We start from the raw sequence: 14,437 nt of genomic DNA, 5'->3' as shown, positions 1-14,437 counted from the left end.
AAGAAAACTCTACAAGTCCAGACGCCTTGCTTCAATCTTCTCTACACATCCTGAATTAGTGGATGAATCTTCTTCCTCATCAGGTGTAAAGCTAGAAACAGCTGCCAAAGGTCATCAAGAAATCACAAGTGTATGTACACATGTATCTGATCAGAATAGTGTTTAGATCACAGAGTGATGACTTAGAAATAACAGCCCAGCATTTTGGGAATGCTAATTATAAATGCAGCCACTGTTTCCTGGTTTTTATGCTAAGCTAACTAATTGCGTTCCATGATGCTCACCACCACCACCACAGTCTTCAGGACAGTGACTTTATCTGTGTCTGGAGCAGAAGAGTCAGTGTCAGACAGTGAGAAAGGTGTTATTACTGGTTGGTCAACACACAGAAATGACAGAACATGACACTTTTTTTCATAATCAAAGTGGATGCCACTATTTGACTACACAGACAAAAAGGGACAGGATGACTAGAGGCTAACATCTGCTGTGTCCACATTCGACAAACCAGAAGTACTACAACACCTGACTCCAGAGTGAGTTTGGAACTTCTCCGCCACATTTAATTTGCTCTTTTTTTTAAATTGTTTGTCGTTTTTGTGGAAAAAAACAAAACAAAACAAAACAAAAATAAAGACAACAAAAGGTAAATCCTACAAAGAGACATTTTTCCTCATCTCTCTTACAACTAAGTCATAAATTCCAATAGTTGTGACACTGGAAGCGATGCATAAATGTGTCAGTCTTTCTTTCCTTGACTGATAAAAGTTGGGCAAGGGTGCTGGGTGCAGTGGGGGGGGGGGGGGCAATGATATGTTGGAGGTCATACATAGTGAACAGACGAGGAGGGAGGTGGGTGGACTGGCCCCGTCTCCCACCCCTCGACATCAGAAGTCTCTTTGCGACAGTCTCAGTCTCTAAAGAGGGAGGAGGGGACGCAGGGGAGGGAAGTGAGGATGTAAACTATGACGCTGCCAATCCAGCACAGCTTTTCTCTTTCCGGCAGCCAGCTGGCTTCCTCCTGGGTCAGTGGTCCTGGTTTGTTCTCCAAATCCTCCTCTTCCAACTGTGCTGGAGCAATCTGGCTCAACACATGACAGGATGGAGAGAAGCTGCTGGGATGTCCTCTCCGACAGAAACGGGTAACGCAGGAGTAGACGAATGTGGCAGGGCGTGTTTTTCATGTTACAGGGGTACAGGACTACTTAGGTTCTACATGGACAGTTGAAAAGTTTTTGGCATTAGATTGTTCCATAGGTCACCTTCCATGTTGGGAATAAGGAATAAATTCAAATAGGTCCCTAGAAATTTAAGACTGCCCATCCCTAAAGGTCAACAGCAGAGTGACCATTTTCCCTGGAGCAAAACCAACTACATACACAGAAATGTTGAGAGAAGTTGTGAAAGAGGCTTTAGTTTCATTTTTAAGCCGTCTTTTGTTTTATTTTTAGACGGCAGAAGTGAGTGTGCCACCTCAGAGAGACCTCAGGAGGAAGCAGGTTCGTTCTGCCACCTGGGCGAACACCTTTTAGTTTCAAGAAGTGTTCTCTAGAGGAAATCTTCTGAGGTCTTAAATCAGAACCTGCAGCAGGTCCAAACTATGCATCATCATAGGAAACGTTACATTAAAGGATCCATTCATTTTCAATGACATCTTCAATACTTATCAACCAGCACCCTATTACCATCTTTTAGCTTGTTGTTTTGGTTAAGTTAATATCAGTGGCCGATATTTTTTGATGGTAATTACCTGTTCTAATATATGCTACTAGACAAGGCTAGCAACTAGCGGATTCACATCATGTGCTAAAGAGCCATAAACAAAAACTGTGCTAACAACTTCAACAACAACTTTTAATATAAATTCATGCAAGTTTTAAAAGACAGACTTTACTCATTTACTGAACACTAAAATGCTAGCATGAAAGAGCGGCTAGCCTCGTCACTTCCAGTCGATGTAGTGTGTGCTGAAGAATCAGCAAAGAGGACTAGAACCAACAACCTACAGCTCCTCATCATTTCCTCACAGCATGGAAGGTGACCAGTGTGTCGTTCTCCCAAAAATCAAATGCTTCCTAGCAGAACCCGAACATCGGCTAAGAGGCAGAGGTTGATTTGTGATATATCTGCCTCCTGCCTAAAACCAAACTACATGTGTGCATGTAGAGGAGTGAGCAGAGTGAACGTCTGTCTGGGACGAGTCAGTCTCTTGAAGGATGGATTTGATATGAAAAGCCAAGGTGGCAGCCCAGGAGAAGCCCTGATGATGATGATGATCAGGATGATGATAATGTCCTAAGGTACAAATGTGGAGCTTCGTTGTTGCTCTGGTATGGAGGTGTGGAGAACTACGGTAACGGACTGATGCTGGTATCTGGCAACAAGCTTCGTAGGGAGGACAAACACTTGGATGGTCATGACACGCACAAAAAGAAAAAAAAACTCAGTAAAGGAAGTGGGTGGAGGGAATAAGATACGAGGTGAGAAAGCAAGGGTGGAAATCCAGGGAGGCTGGGTGACACCGGCTGTGCATCTCAGAGAGGAGAGTCCGAACAAATCCAAGGTGAGGGGAGAACTGATGCTTTTAGCGAGACTGGACGGATACGAGTGTTCAACCGTTCATCTGGTGATGGACTCAACAGTAGAAAGAGGGGGACAAGGGGAGGAAGTGCCAGCACAGCACTGGATTTGGTATACTGGTTTTGGCTGCAGTTGGTGGGTCAGTCAAGGGGAGCGGGGTGGGGTTGAGGGGGGTATCAGGGTTCTCTTGTCATGCGGGGGCACGGGAGGTCAATTAGGTCTTTAACTGCCATAATGCATGGTGTTGCTGGGGATGACCATAGGTGAGGCCATGGATATGGCAGCACCCCCCATGGTGAACTGGTTGGTGACGGGATAGTAAGTACCGCTGCTGCTGGGGCCCGACTGCCCCGTAGAGGCTCCTGGAACAAGCAAAGGCATTACAGTCAACACTGAGTGTGCTCGGGGTTACATTCTGTTGACCAGTAAAGTGAAAGTGTGTTCAGAAAGATTTACCCTGGACAATTCCTGTGCTCATGATGGAGCCCATTCTGGAGTGGGTGTGGTTTACAATTCCTGTGTTCACTGTAATCAGAGAGGAACAATGTCATCTGAAGTGTAGGCGCTGAGACCAGCTGAACATTAGGTAAGAGATGGAGGCATGTTGCCCCACGAGACACGAGGCAGCCATGATTCATACCCAGGGGGATGAGGTTGTTGTGAGACACTGACTGCCCGCTCCCGATGACTGTGCTGAGGTCATAAGCTGCTGGCATCCCTGAAGAATGAGCACAGGAAACAGACCCATCATTTACTACAGACTGACATCACATACCTTTTTCCCCTCATGATACACAGCTTTCCTCAGCGGAGGGTCTGCAGACACTGAGTGACAGGGGTCACCAGGCACAAGGCCAAAGGGGTTAACCGTATGACCCCACAGACACCGCCTTGGACCTTGCTTGGACCTTTGACGTTATCAGGACCCTTGAAGTATGACGCCACATGATTAAACTCCTCGTCCACATTCTCACATGTGTGATGTTGATCTTCACACATTCCGACTAGCCATCCTATAGCGCCTCTCACACCTCGGGAGCAGCCTGACCTTTAACACCGTGAGCAGGGCCTTTCAGTTATTTAATTGACAGCACAGTCAATGCAGCTTCCAGTGTTGTCAACTAAACCTGCTCTAAACTTGCTGGCAAACCTGAAGGCCCTGGTGAACAGATGAAAGATCATTTTCATCTACCGGTGTTTCTGTGTGTGTTCACCTGATACAGGCATCCCCTGACTCATGCTGTAGGCCGCCCCTGTGTTCCACATGTTCTCAGATGGGGAGGTGTAGTGTGAGCCAGGAGGGGGGTTGGGGGTGGTGCCTGTGTACCTGCACATACATAAAACAGACCGGTTGGACATGAGAGAAGACAGACATGTGCTTCTAACCACACACTGTGTGAACGGTGTGATGCAGATCCACGTGTGCAATAAAGAAATCGACTAACCTGAAAAAGGGGTTCTTCAAGTCCAGGAGGTTGCTGGACTTTGATCCTGTCTGGTCCACCTGGGCAACAATACTGATGTCATAGCTTTGTCTGTTGGAAAGCAGAGGAAGGACACACTATAATGCACATCCTGCAAGCTTTTATTAGTGATACATGCTTAGGTCCAAGAACCATTATGCTGCAAAGACAAAGTGACAATCATACCTCTTGTTGGCAACCAGCAGCGCAGTGCCGGACAGTGTGTCCCCAGCCTTGGTGAAGAGGGGAGACTGCAGGAGGCAGCGCACCTGGTACCAGTGGGTGAGAGGCTCTGTGGGAGCTGTGGACAGCCATACTGTCATCCTGCAGGGTTAGAGGGCACGAGAAGGATGTGTGAGTGTACGACAGTACTCCTTCAAAGACACAGCTTCAGACCGTGCAGGATCAACTTACACTGATCCCATAAATGCCACATCGAACCAGAAAGCCAAGCCGTGCACCAGACCTGAGTGCATCATGTGGAACTTGAAGGGAATCTCTATCCTGCAACCAAGAAGGAAGCGTTTGTTAAACAGACCGCTTCATCCACTTCATGTGCACACATTAAATCACACACACACCTGTACAGATCCTCCTCTTTGGCCTCCAGGAAGTTGACTGTGTATTTGACCGACTTGGCCATCAGAATACGGATATCAAACGTGTCCTGCGGGAAAGCAGCAGAACAGCTCAGGTTTTATTAGTGTTCTGACAAAAACACACACTTTTCCCACAGACTGAAAACATACCACAATCGGCTGGCGAAAATACTCATCCACTGCTGCCCCCCGCAGAGCAGAGAGGTCTACACCGTGGAAGGAGGGCTGGTACCTGAAGGCAAATGAGAGTTGGTTTTTGTTTACAGCCCCACTGTATTAATCATCAGTGTCACAGCTCCAGCGCTTTAGATGCTACACCACATCCACCGTATTTATAGCAGAGTAAACACAAAACTAGTGCAGTGACAATCCTTAGAAACGATTCCAACTTTGTTTGTTTCACTTCAGAACCAGTCCGCCAACCAAAGACGAGCGTACAGAGGAAACCGGTTTTAAATACAACAGAAGGACCTGTGCTTTGAGTTCACAACCACTGAATGTCAACAACAGGGGGAGTACTGTGGGCTTTGATGGCTTCACATAAATTATGAATACTGTTCCTTAAAGATAAAGTTAAACTGTGTCCTCTCCTCGGAAGGACCCCCTTTCCTTTCTTACCAGAAGTTGGCCTTGGTGAACTGCTCCATGTAGAGCTGTTCGTCTGTAAAAGGGGCCAAGTGGACGTCTCCGATCGTGGGGAACATTTTACCTGAAACACCCACAGTCATAAAATATTAGGCTACATACACTTTACATCTGTGTGTGCTTGCCAAAGATTCAACAGCTACTCTTATCTGGTTTTTCCACATTCCAATGCAATCAGGTCCCAAAAACGACTCACCGCTGGGTTTGAGAAACTTCTTTGCGTGCAAGTAGCTCTCCAGCATGCGTTCATTGAACAGCATGTAACCCATGGGTTCTGAGATGATGATGTCCACCTGCTCAGGCAGCGTCACCTCCTCCACCTTCCCAGGAATGACGACTACGCGCTCCCCTAAACGGTTACTGTTCACCAGAAGCTGTAGGGCAAAGAATACCTCAGCTAGGACCAGGTCGCTCCTTTTTATACATTTAAATGAAAGGTCAGCCAGACTGTAGGCTAATGAAACCAGCACAAATCTGTGTACCTCAGCATGCTGTGCCATGGTGCTGGCCTCCACAGCATAGACCTTCCTGGCTCCAGCTTGAGCTGCAAAGAAAGACAGGATTCCCGAGCCACAACCCACATCCAGCACCACCTGGAGAAAGGAGCCTACAGTTACTACAAGCAATACCTACAGCGGCAAAATTCTCCACTCAAGAAGAGCTCAAGTGCACAAAAAGGAGACTGCGGATTTATTAAATGCTCAGTTTACCTTATCCTTAAAGTCAGTGTGATTCTGGAGAATGGCCCGTTGGTAAGTCCCTGTCCGAACATAGTCCTGCATCATGTTCTGTTGCTGGGAGAGGTAGCCGTAAAACTGCAGAAATCCAAGAACAGAAACTGGTCAGCGAAGGCAACATCATTCAAGCAACTATTTGGATATACGAAAATATCTGGATATCTCATAAAGAGGCTTTTAATTTGGAAGGTACTCTTTTTAAAACATGAGAAAAAACCACTTGGGAGATGTTTGAGTGCTGATGGGCTAGGCTGGAGACACAAACTTGTGAGGGGAACTGGAGAGGATCCAAGCACAAAGCATCGAAACAGATGGACATGTTACAAACAGCCTCACCAATAATACCACAGTGACCTTAAGCTGGATCCATACTCCGCGAGACAAAGAGCGGAGAACGCGCTCCACGGGTGGTAAGAGATACAAAAAAAAGGTCTTTTCCGCACTGAGGTACCATACTCCGCGAGACGCGTGTGTGCAGAACTCCTCATACGGCCCGCCCACTAAACTATAAGGAAAGACTTTACTGAGTTTTTAACACACCACAAGGACTTGTGCCATGGCAAGAGGGCATTATACAGAGAGGGTTCCTGCAACAGCGTGAGATGTCCGGCGATGAGTTGTGAAAATGCGACATTAAAAGTAACAATAGCAAAGATTCAGTGTTTGTGCCTTTATGACCACATTTGCACATCTACTGTGTTCCAATGTGCCTGCGATACTTCAAACTGTCCGGTGATGAGCTGTGAAGATGCGACATTAAAAGTAACAATAGCAAAGATATACAGACATTGTTAACGAGCCTATTATGCCCGGGTATGTAGGAGTATATAGAATGGTAATAACAGTCACCATCTGGTATGTGTGAATGGCTGTCTGGAGTTATTGGTGACACATCACCCTGACTTGCCTTTCTTTCTTTCTTTTATTGCTCATCATGCAAACCAGTATGGTCTTATCTAAATCTGCTGAATCAGTGCTGTTTATACACCTACCTATATACCTGGAGAGGCTCTTGCGCTTCTCCACTTCATCACGCCCACAATAAATTCCAACCAATCACAGCATGGTTGCCGCACAGCCTTGAAAGACAAAGTTCGGCCCGGACCCTGTGCACAGGAGTGCGGATCAGCGGGCGGTCAGAGACAAAAAATGACGTCATTTTGTGGGCGTAACGTCTGCAGGGGGGGAAAATGTCTTTGTCTCGCGGAGTATGGATCCAGCTTTATGCGAGCAGCATATATTGCTATAGTAGGAAGGAAGGCACCACTCAGAACAGATCTGCTGTATTTTTAAACCCCAAGGACAGACTGGCAGTCAAAAACAGCCTCTTACTGAGTGAACATCCCAATAATGAATGATCTAAAAATAGTCAACAGTGATTATTGTTCTCTGCTTTAAAGGCAGCGTGTGTCACAAACCTGTCAATCTGAACTGATAGAATTAAAGACACACACAAGTCTAGTATGCCCTTTTTCAAAATCCAAGACATCAGATTAATGTGTGTGTGTGTCTCACCTGGAAATACTGTACAGCAGAGGACTCCTCTGTTCTGTCACTGAAGGCCGAGTTCTCACCAAGATGCCCACGACAGTTCTTAAGGAGGTTATAAAACGACTGAAAGTCTGAAACGGAGCACACGCTTACATGTTGTTGTTGTTCTTTACCTTTTGTTGAACTTGTGTCTGAGACGTTTTATCAGCAAGAGATTGGTTGATGACCGACCCTAAACAGCTGTCTATATGTCTATATATAACAGCTGGAATGGTTTAAGGTTAAATAAAGGGAAGTTAGATCAAAGCATTCACTTCCATGTTCCTAGACTCACATGATAATACAAAAAGTGCTCCTGTGCTTTCCTACCTCTTACACTTTGTGCAGCAAGTCTCATTATGTCGAGGTGTTTGTGTGTACCTGCAGGTGAGGAAAACTGCAACAGGACGCTGTTACAGCCCAGTGTGATGATGAATGACTGCTTCCCCACGCGGCTGCACTCCGTCTCCCTGGAAACTGAACACTTGAATACACTTGCATCCTCTCCTTGGAAAAATGGGAGACAATTAAGAGTTAACTTGCATGTCTGAAACAATATGAACAATCTGCAAAGGCTGTTACAACTTTCTGACGCGTGGATTCCTTGGTGCCTAACGCTGATTTTGAAATTTGATTTCATTAGTAACCAGCATTTTGCATGACAACCAAAGAGGACTGACTCACACATTCAGCCTGATAATTCAGCTTCATCGTCCCTGTGTGGGAGAGATGAACACAATGCAGCCTCAGCCTCTTTATCTCTGCGCACACATGCTGCAGAGGGATCTCTAGAAAGGCTAAATGTTGTCTGTACAAGAGGATGTGAAATGGCAAGTTAAGGGGAATCTATATGTAGGTTATTTATCAGCCCACCAGGAATACAAGAATAAATTCTTGTAATCTGGCTTAAGCCCAACAAGCAGTCCAACACTAACCGTGTATCACCCTGTCCCTAAACACTCTCCAAAAAATATTTTTAAAGGTTCGGTCATTCTTCAGTTTGTCTTCTCCAGCTGGTCAATAAAATGCTCCTCAAAGAGGAGGAACCGGTGCATTTGCTGCAGGCTGTTTTCTACTGTGCATTAATCAATATTTGATGCTTGAAAAAAATATTTGCATGTTCAGTGCAAGGGAATACTACAGTCTAATGTTCCAGCAGAAGAAACACCTCACGTGTTCCTTGGTTTTAATAAATATATGTACCAAGCAACAATAACAAGAAAGTTCCAGAAATAAAACTCAGGCAGACAGAATCCTTTCTGTAAAACTTTGCTAAGCAAATATTTCTCCAAGCAGGAGAGCACGAGCAGTGTGAAGCTGCAACAGTGAAGACTCATAAAGCAGCCTGAGCTAATCCAGCGTCTATTAAGGGATTGAGAGCAGTACCTCAGATTTAGAGAGATGCATCTTCTGGGACAAAAGCCAGCCATGCACCTCAGCAAGTTCTCCAGTCAGACACTTAACACTGCTGAACCAGTGACAGGACAGGAGCAGAACACCAGATATAATCTGATATAATCATATCAGATTTATTTGCTTATTGATGGTATTTTTTTTTTTAAATAAATGCAACTGGACGGTGCGTCCTTGCCCGTCAGACACACATGCAGCAGAAAGAAAATGGAAGCAAGGCTCTATCCCCTACTGAAAACAAAATTAAAACAAGCAGCATGGGATTAATTTGAATATCCCAAAAACGAACAGGAGGGAGTTATCCGCAAGGATGGATATCCAGTTTGCAAAAAAGAAATCTGTATGCAAAGTGGCTGCCAAAGGAGGAAATGCACCAAACATGTTCACCCATCTCAGAGAACACAGTCCCACAGAGAAGATCACAGTGCGAGTCCTATTTATAACTTTAACCCGCAAAAACAATCACAAAATACTGCACTGAAATCAGACGCCACATCTGTGTCGTGTGTGTTCCCTCTGACCTACAAACACACATACTACCCTCAATACCTGATACACAAACTCACAACAAGTCAGGAGCAGACTGGCTGCACACTGCAGGTCATAATGCAGTTTTTCATGTCACAGGGATTTGTCCTTGTCCTGGCATCACCAAAGTTAAACTGGCTGAGTTTGTGTTGAATCTGTGGCCTTCCCTTTAATTGCTGTAATGACATTTTATTTTAACCAAACAAAAATTCCCTCTTCCTCTCTTTACTTCTGCATTTCAGTGAGAGAAACGGGCCTGTTTGTCCCGATGATATCCGACTGGAACCTCAGCGAAACGAGTCAGTGCAGCTGTCGTCTTTGAAAACAATCACTATTGCTTATTTTTCACTAAGCTGTTTCTTCTACACGTCTTTTTCTCACTGGCTCAGACACACCGAAATGGACGTGAAGCTTGGTCCTGGGGCTCTGCACCGTGAATGCACAGCCTTTGTACGTTACTGGACAATGTGCAGTCACACACTAACAGCCCGAGGTGGCTCTTATGAAAGAAAACCAATCAGACAGAAAACAGAATTCTAATTAGGACATCTTCTTAGCTTAAACTGCACTGAGACATATTAGCAATTCTTTGAGCTTTGCTTGTTTTACAATGAAAATTTCTTACAGCTACCAAAGCCTTATTTCTGACATGAAAACACGAGTTTACTTCACACTGATGCTTTTAAAGGGCTATCTTACAGGGATGATCATGCTGATGTAGAGAAGGCCTACCGATCATAACAATCTGAGCAGTGATGCCTAAAAACCTTGCAAAAAAAGTACCAGGAAACGACATGACTGCATTTTAAATATGACTAAAGCTATACATGGGTGTCCAATTACCAAATGCACCATAATGCCACAAGACTATAGATTAAATTATGATAATTTTATTACCTTTCACACTGAGTATTCCTATATCTAACTTTGGGCAGTTCATTACAATTACTATTATATACTTTAACACTTTAACTGTAATGCATTTCCACTCATAATTAAAGGTTGTTCATTTAGTAGCTGCACTTCAATGAGCTGTGTGTGTGTGTGTGTGTGTGTGTGTGTGTGTGTGTGTTGGGGGGGGTCCTCCATATAATTCACTAGAACTCCTTTCAAAAGAATCCTTTTCTGAAGCCGTGCCTTTCTTTCAGGCTGGACCCCGCAGCAGCGCTTCTTTTCAGCGGGACATCCCATTGAAGAGCAGCGCGGCTGTGACGCTGCTCCCCCGCAGGAGGGACGCAGGAGGCGGCGGGGACCCGGCTTTTGTTCCAATGAGAACAAAGATGAATGCATAAGTAATGAGGGCCCGGTCTCGCTGCACCACATTTAAACACCAAGACAGATTTTTTCTTCCTACAAGTACACGCATTCAAAAGTATCATTTGATTTTCTATAAGCTAACGGCTAACCACAGAGAGACCGCAGCAGAGGCGGCCCGGGTCAGGAGTGATGCCCTCTGCTCTCGGCTCCACAAGCATTCAGAGAAGCTAGTTTACGAGCTAAACACACAAATACTCGGGTCTGTAAACGATAAGGAGGGCGATGTACCACAGATGTTTGTGGGGAAAGCGTCAATGGCAGAAAACGTTAGATCCGAACGGCTGCTGCACGTTAGCTAGTAGCATTGTTTAACTAGCGTTAAAGTCCGTTACTGTGCTGCACTGATGGGGCTAACGGAGCTAACTGTTGCGGTGTGTTTCTGTGGTCGCTAAGGCCGCTAAGGCGGTGAACTTATAATAATGTGTGAGAGGCGAAGTTAGCGAAAATCAGAAGAGTTTACGGGGCTCCCTCGTGCAGGGGGAGGCGACGTGGTCTCTCAAGATGGGCTAGCTTCTTGGAGGCTAACGCTAACCAGATTAGCGTTAGCATTGCATAGTAATAGCAGTTAAATGAGAGGCCGAGCGTCCGGAGGAGCCGCTGCAGCAAAAAGGTCAACTCACCATTGGAGAGATTGATCAGGGCTGAATCCTGTGAGGTTTTCACCTCTAACCGCAGGGGCTGCTGCTCCGAGTGCCGCTGAATGTCTCCATTCGCGTCTCCAATGGAGAGGAGCCGCACGCCGCGGAACACCGAGACCGCCATCTTCGATCTGGAAGTAGAGACAGGTCGGTGGCGCTCACGTCCAACCACGCACTGCTGGAGGCAGTTAGGGCACCAGCGTGATAAGCTGCTCCAACAGCGACACCACGCGTCGCGAAGAGGGTACTACGTAAACACTACTACCATGACGTCATGAAACACGTTATCCAATCCAGAGTTTTGATACGTTTTTAATCTCTAAAAAATAATAATCCTTCAAATAAAACAGAATTTAAATCATACATATAAAAAAAATAAATATATATATAAAAATATACAAAAATAAAAATATACATATAAAAAAATCAAACAACTGTAACGACACATTTTATAGCTGCATTATTAAAAGAAAAAACTCTTGACAAAAATATTGTAGTAATAATAATTTAATGTGTTCAAATCAGCAGTTGGAGAAAATGATTCAAAATGATTCCAGCAATGGTACAGGCAATAAGACAAATTTGATGTGTCAGATAACATAACATGCTTGTTCATAAATTCACATACATAAAAACAGAAATTAGAACAGAAACAGATAAGAAGATATTTGTATGCTACAGTGTGTTAAAAGATTAGTCATAATGACTTAATAATGAATAATTGATTACAGCTGTCGTTCAAAATAAACAAGCATAGATAAACATCAGCTGTTATTTTGAACTTTGTCTCGCTGTGTCTGAAAGGAAATGTCAGTGCAGTGACGCCAAATGCAATCATTTAAATGTAAAACATATGTAGAAAAGACAGTGGAAAGATATTAGTGAACACCAACAGGTCATACAACAGAGTCATGGCTTTAAAAGGGGACAGGTGACCTTGTGTGTGAACAGATTGAACACAATTGCCAACATAAATGCAAAACACTGACTAAATGTCTCCTTAGCTGCATCACCCGACAGCCGCCTGTGTGTGTCCAGTATTACTAACATGTCGTCCTTACATGGACTTAAATCCAAACCCAGCAGGAAACGGCGTGTAATATATGAATTTGTGTGTATTTGTGAGTTAACCATCTTTATGAGGACTAGTTTGAGTTTCAGACCTTCAAAGTGGGGACCGTTTGGATACCCCTTTAAACAGCTGAAGGCTTACACCTGGTTGTAGTGTTAGGCACTTAGTTGTGATGGTTAGGGTCAGGGAAAGGTGTTATGGAATGTCCCCACAAAGACAACCATCCCAGAATGTGTGTGTAGTGTCTTGTCTTCCTTATCTTCAGCAGCGGCAGTGCACATGACAGAAATCCACATGGGAATGATCAGGAGCCCTGATCAGGTGCCCTGCAAAGACGAGAAAGAACTTTAGCTTGCAGGGGTGTCTTGTGCTCTTAAAAAAACATGGCAGAAGAGAGGAAGAAAAGCAGATATTTTAAGAGTATTCAAAAGATTTATCAGTGTAAAAAAGAGCAATGCCCACCCCTCAGAAGAGGACACATGACTTGGGAGGCCTGAAGGGGTTATCACTGGAGGGCACCCCGGTCAGGAGAGGGTCTTTGTGGGCATTTTGCAAACAGAAGGCCTTCAGTTCTGCAGCAGCCTGAGAAACCTGAACCATGTAAAGAGAAGGAGTGTTAAAGCAGCGGTGCTGAGGTTCGACATGCTCCAGCTGTGATCCTGTGGACTGCAGACTGTTGTTGCAACATGGTGTCAGATACATGTTGTTCCAGATGTCATGTTGAAGCACAATAAGATTTTTCACCGTGAACACGTTCAGACCCAGAAAATAACCCTGATGACGCCATAGTGACGTCAACAGCATGACAGCAGTGATCACAATGACACAATGAATGGCCATGCTAGCTGATAACCTGGCAGAGAAGGGTTAGTACCTTATCAAGTGGCTGTGATTCCCACACACAGTCTCATATGGGAAACTAATTGGAAGAAGTTTGTGTGCAAAACTTCTCTGTAATAATTCTTTATTGTGAGTGCACCACCCCTTCTCTCCAAGACACTTCAAGTAGCATGACTGTTCTAAAATAAGGAGCCACCAAGAATCACAGCAGTCACACACACAGCACAATCAACAAAGCGATCACTGTGCTCCACTGGCAGAGAGACGTCTGTCTCCAGCCCCGGCACAGCAGGAAGTCACACACCCCATGTTTTCTGAACGACTAACACTGAAACTATGACTCTGACTTCTTTCTGTGTTCCATCAGTTTCCTCTGAGCTGGACTTTTCAAGGACTTTTCTCTGCAGCTGTGTAACAAACAGCTAATTGACAGAGCTTAATTAGCTGCCTCGCGCGCCGCATTAGAGCTCAGGATGCGCTCGAGAGCAGGAGTCACGCGCGCAGCAGAGTTTACAGTAAACTTTAACGGTGGTGTCAAACTTTAAGATGTGAAAGTTTAACTCTAAAGTTTTTACCTTTATCCGCCGGACACTGGCCTCCAGGCGAAGCTGCTTCACTGCCTTCTGGGCAAGGACTAAGCTGCTGTTGGCGGCGCTGTTGTTTGACATGATTAAATCCGATTAATAGTCTCTCTCTCTCTCACACACACACACGCAGAGTGAAGAAGCAGAAAGTCAGCCGAGTCTTCTGTTTCAGCTCCTGGCTGCGAGGAAACACTTCTTCCGGTCCAAACTTTCAAAATAAAAAGCGTCTTCATGGCGGAGAAAGTGGACCTCACACCGGTTGTTATATCAATAACACTAGTAGTAACTAGTAATAACTGCATTTGGATATTACATGATTATTGCATGTAACCCTGAAAGAATCATTTATGAATCACCCAATAAAGATCACGCCTGAATAACGTGTGACGATGGGGTTACATTTTATTTTGTTTTTGAAAACATGATGTGGCCTAAATTCATTAGAATATCAAGCAAACCTTAAAAGGGAGGGGGTTTAATTTCTTTATTTT

At 44.7% G+C, this 14,437-nt stretch overlaps 2 protein-coding genes across 4 annotated transcripts; both read right to left on the bottom strand.

Annotated features, from left to right (window-relative positions):
- Nucleotides 1-537: 537 nt before the first annotated feature.
- On the bottom strand, nt 538-11,614 carry LOC114431211 (histone-arginine methyltransferase CARM1). 2 transcript variants are annotated; one of them, XM_028398815.1, is made up of 16 exons: nt 11,433-11,614; nt 7,936-8,061; nt 7,540-7,646; nt 5,998-6,102; nt 5,770-5,880; nt 5,484-5,661; nt 5,261-5,351; nt 4,793-4,874; nt 4,625-4,710; nt 4,458-4,547; nt 4,230-4,367; nt 4,026-4,115; nt 3,795-3,907; nt 3,221-3,298; nt 3,037-3,105; nt 538-2,942 (listed from the first exon to the last, which is right to left on the bottom strand). In XM_028398815.1, exons 1-16 carry the CDS (start codon nt 11,572-11,574, stop codon nt 2,803-2,805), a joined length of 1,746 nt encoding a protein of 581 aa, XP_028254616.1. In that variant the 5' UTR covers nt 11,575-11,614; the 3' UTR covers nt 538-2,802. The 2 variants fall into 2 exon arrangements, with proteins under 2 accessions (XP_028254616.1, XP_028254617.1); XM_028398816.1 differs by having other exon boundaries at nt 7,936-8,058.
- A 330-nt stretch (nt 11,615-11,944) lies between these two features.
- Nucleotides 11,945-14,143, bottom strand: LOC114431197 (guanine nucleotide-binding protein G(I)/G(S)/G(O) subunit gamma-5-like). Of its 2 annotated transcripts, none has more exons than XM_028398803.1 (3): nt 13,938-14,143; nt 12,985-13,113; nt 11,945-12,848 (listed from the first exon to the last, which is right to left on the bottom strand). In XM_028398803.1, the coding sequence occupies exons 1-2, from the start codon at nt 14,028-14,030 to the stop codon at nt 12,988-12,990; spliced, it is 219 nt and encodes a 72-aa protein (XP_028254604.1). In that variant the 5' UTR covers nt 14,031-14,143; the 3' UTR covers nt 11,945-12,848; nt 12,985-12,987. The 2 variants fall into 2 exon arrangements, with proteins under 2 accessions (XP_028254604.1, XP_028254605.1); XM_028398804.1 differs by having other exon boundaries at nt 11,945-12,835.
- Nucleotides 14,144-14,437: the final 294 nt, after the last annotated feature.

This window comes from Parambassis ranga, unplaced genomic scaffold (assembly GCF_900634625.1).
Source record: "Parambassis ranga unplaced genomic scaffold, fParRan2.1 scaffold_61_arrow_ctg1, whole genome shotgun sequence".
NCBI classification, from domain to species: domain Eukaryota; kingdom Metazoa; phylum Chordata; class Actinopteri; family Ambassidae; genus Parambassis; species Parambassis ranga.
The sequence above is the reverse complement of the archived record's forward strand: the minus strand, read 5'-3'. Positions and strand labels throughout refer to the sequence as shown.

Excerpts from the sequence above, each read along its gene's own strand:
- LOC114431211 (XM_028398815.1), bottom strand. The coding sequence starts at position 11,574 with ATGGCGGTCTCGGTGTTCCGCGGCGTGCGGCTCCTCTCCATTGGAGAC. Across the intron at positions 7,647-7,935 it reads GCAGTTTTCCTCACCTGCAG|ACTTTCAGTCGTTTTATAAC; the intron begins GTACACACAAAC and ends GCTCCGTTTCAG. Across the intron at positions 2,943-3,036 it reads GAGCACAGGAATTGTCCAGG|GAGCCTCTACGGGGCAGTCG; the intron begins GTAAATCTTTCT and ends TGCTTGTTCCAG.
- LOC114431197 (XM_028398803.1), bottom strand. The coding sequence starts at position 14,030 with ATGTCAAACAACAGCGCCGCCAACAGCAGCTTAGTCCTTGCCCAGAAG. Across the intron at positions 13,114-13,937 it reads CCAGTGTCCGGCGGATAAAG|GTTTCTCAGGCTGCTGCAGA; the intron begins GTAAAAACTTTA and ends TACATGGTTCAG.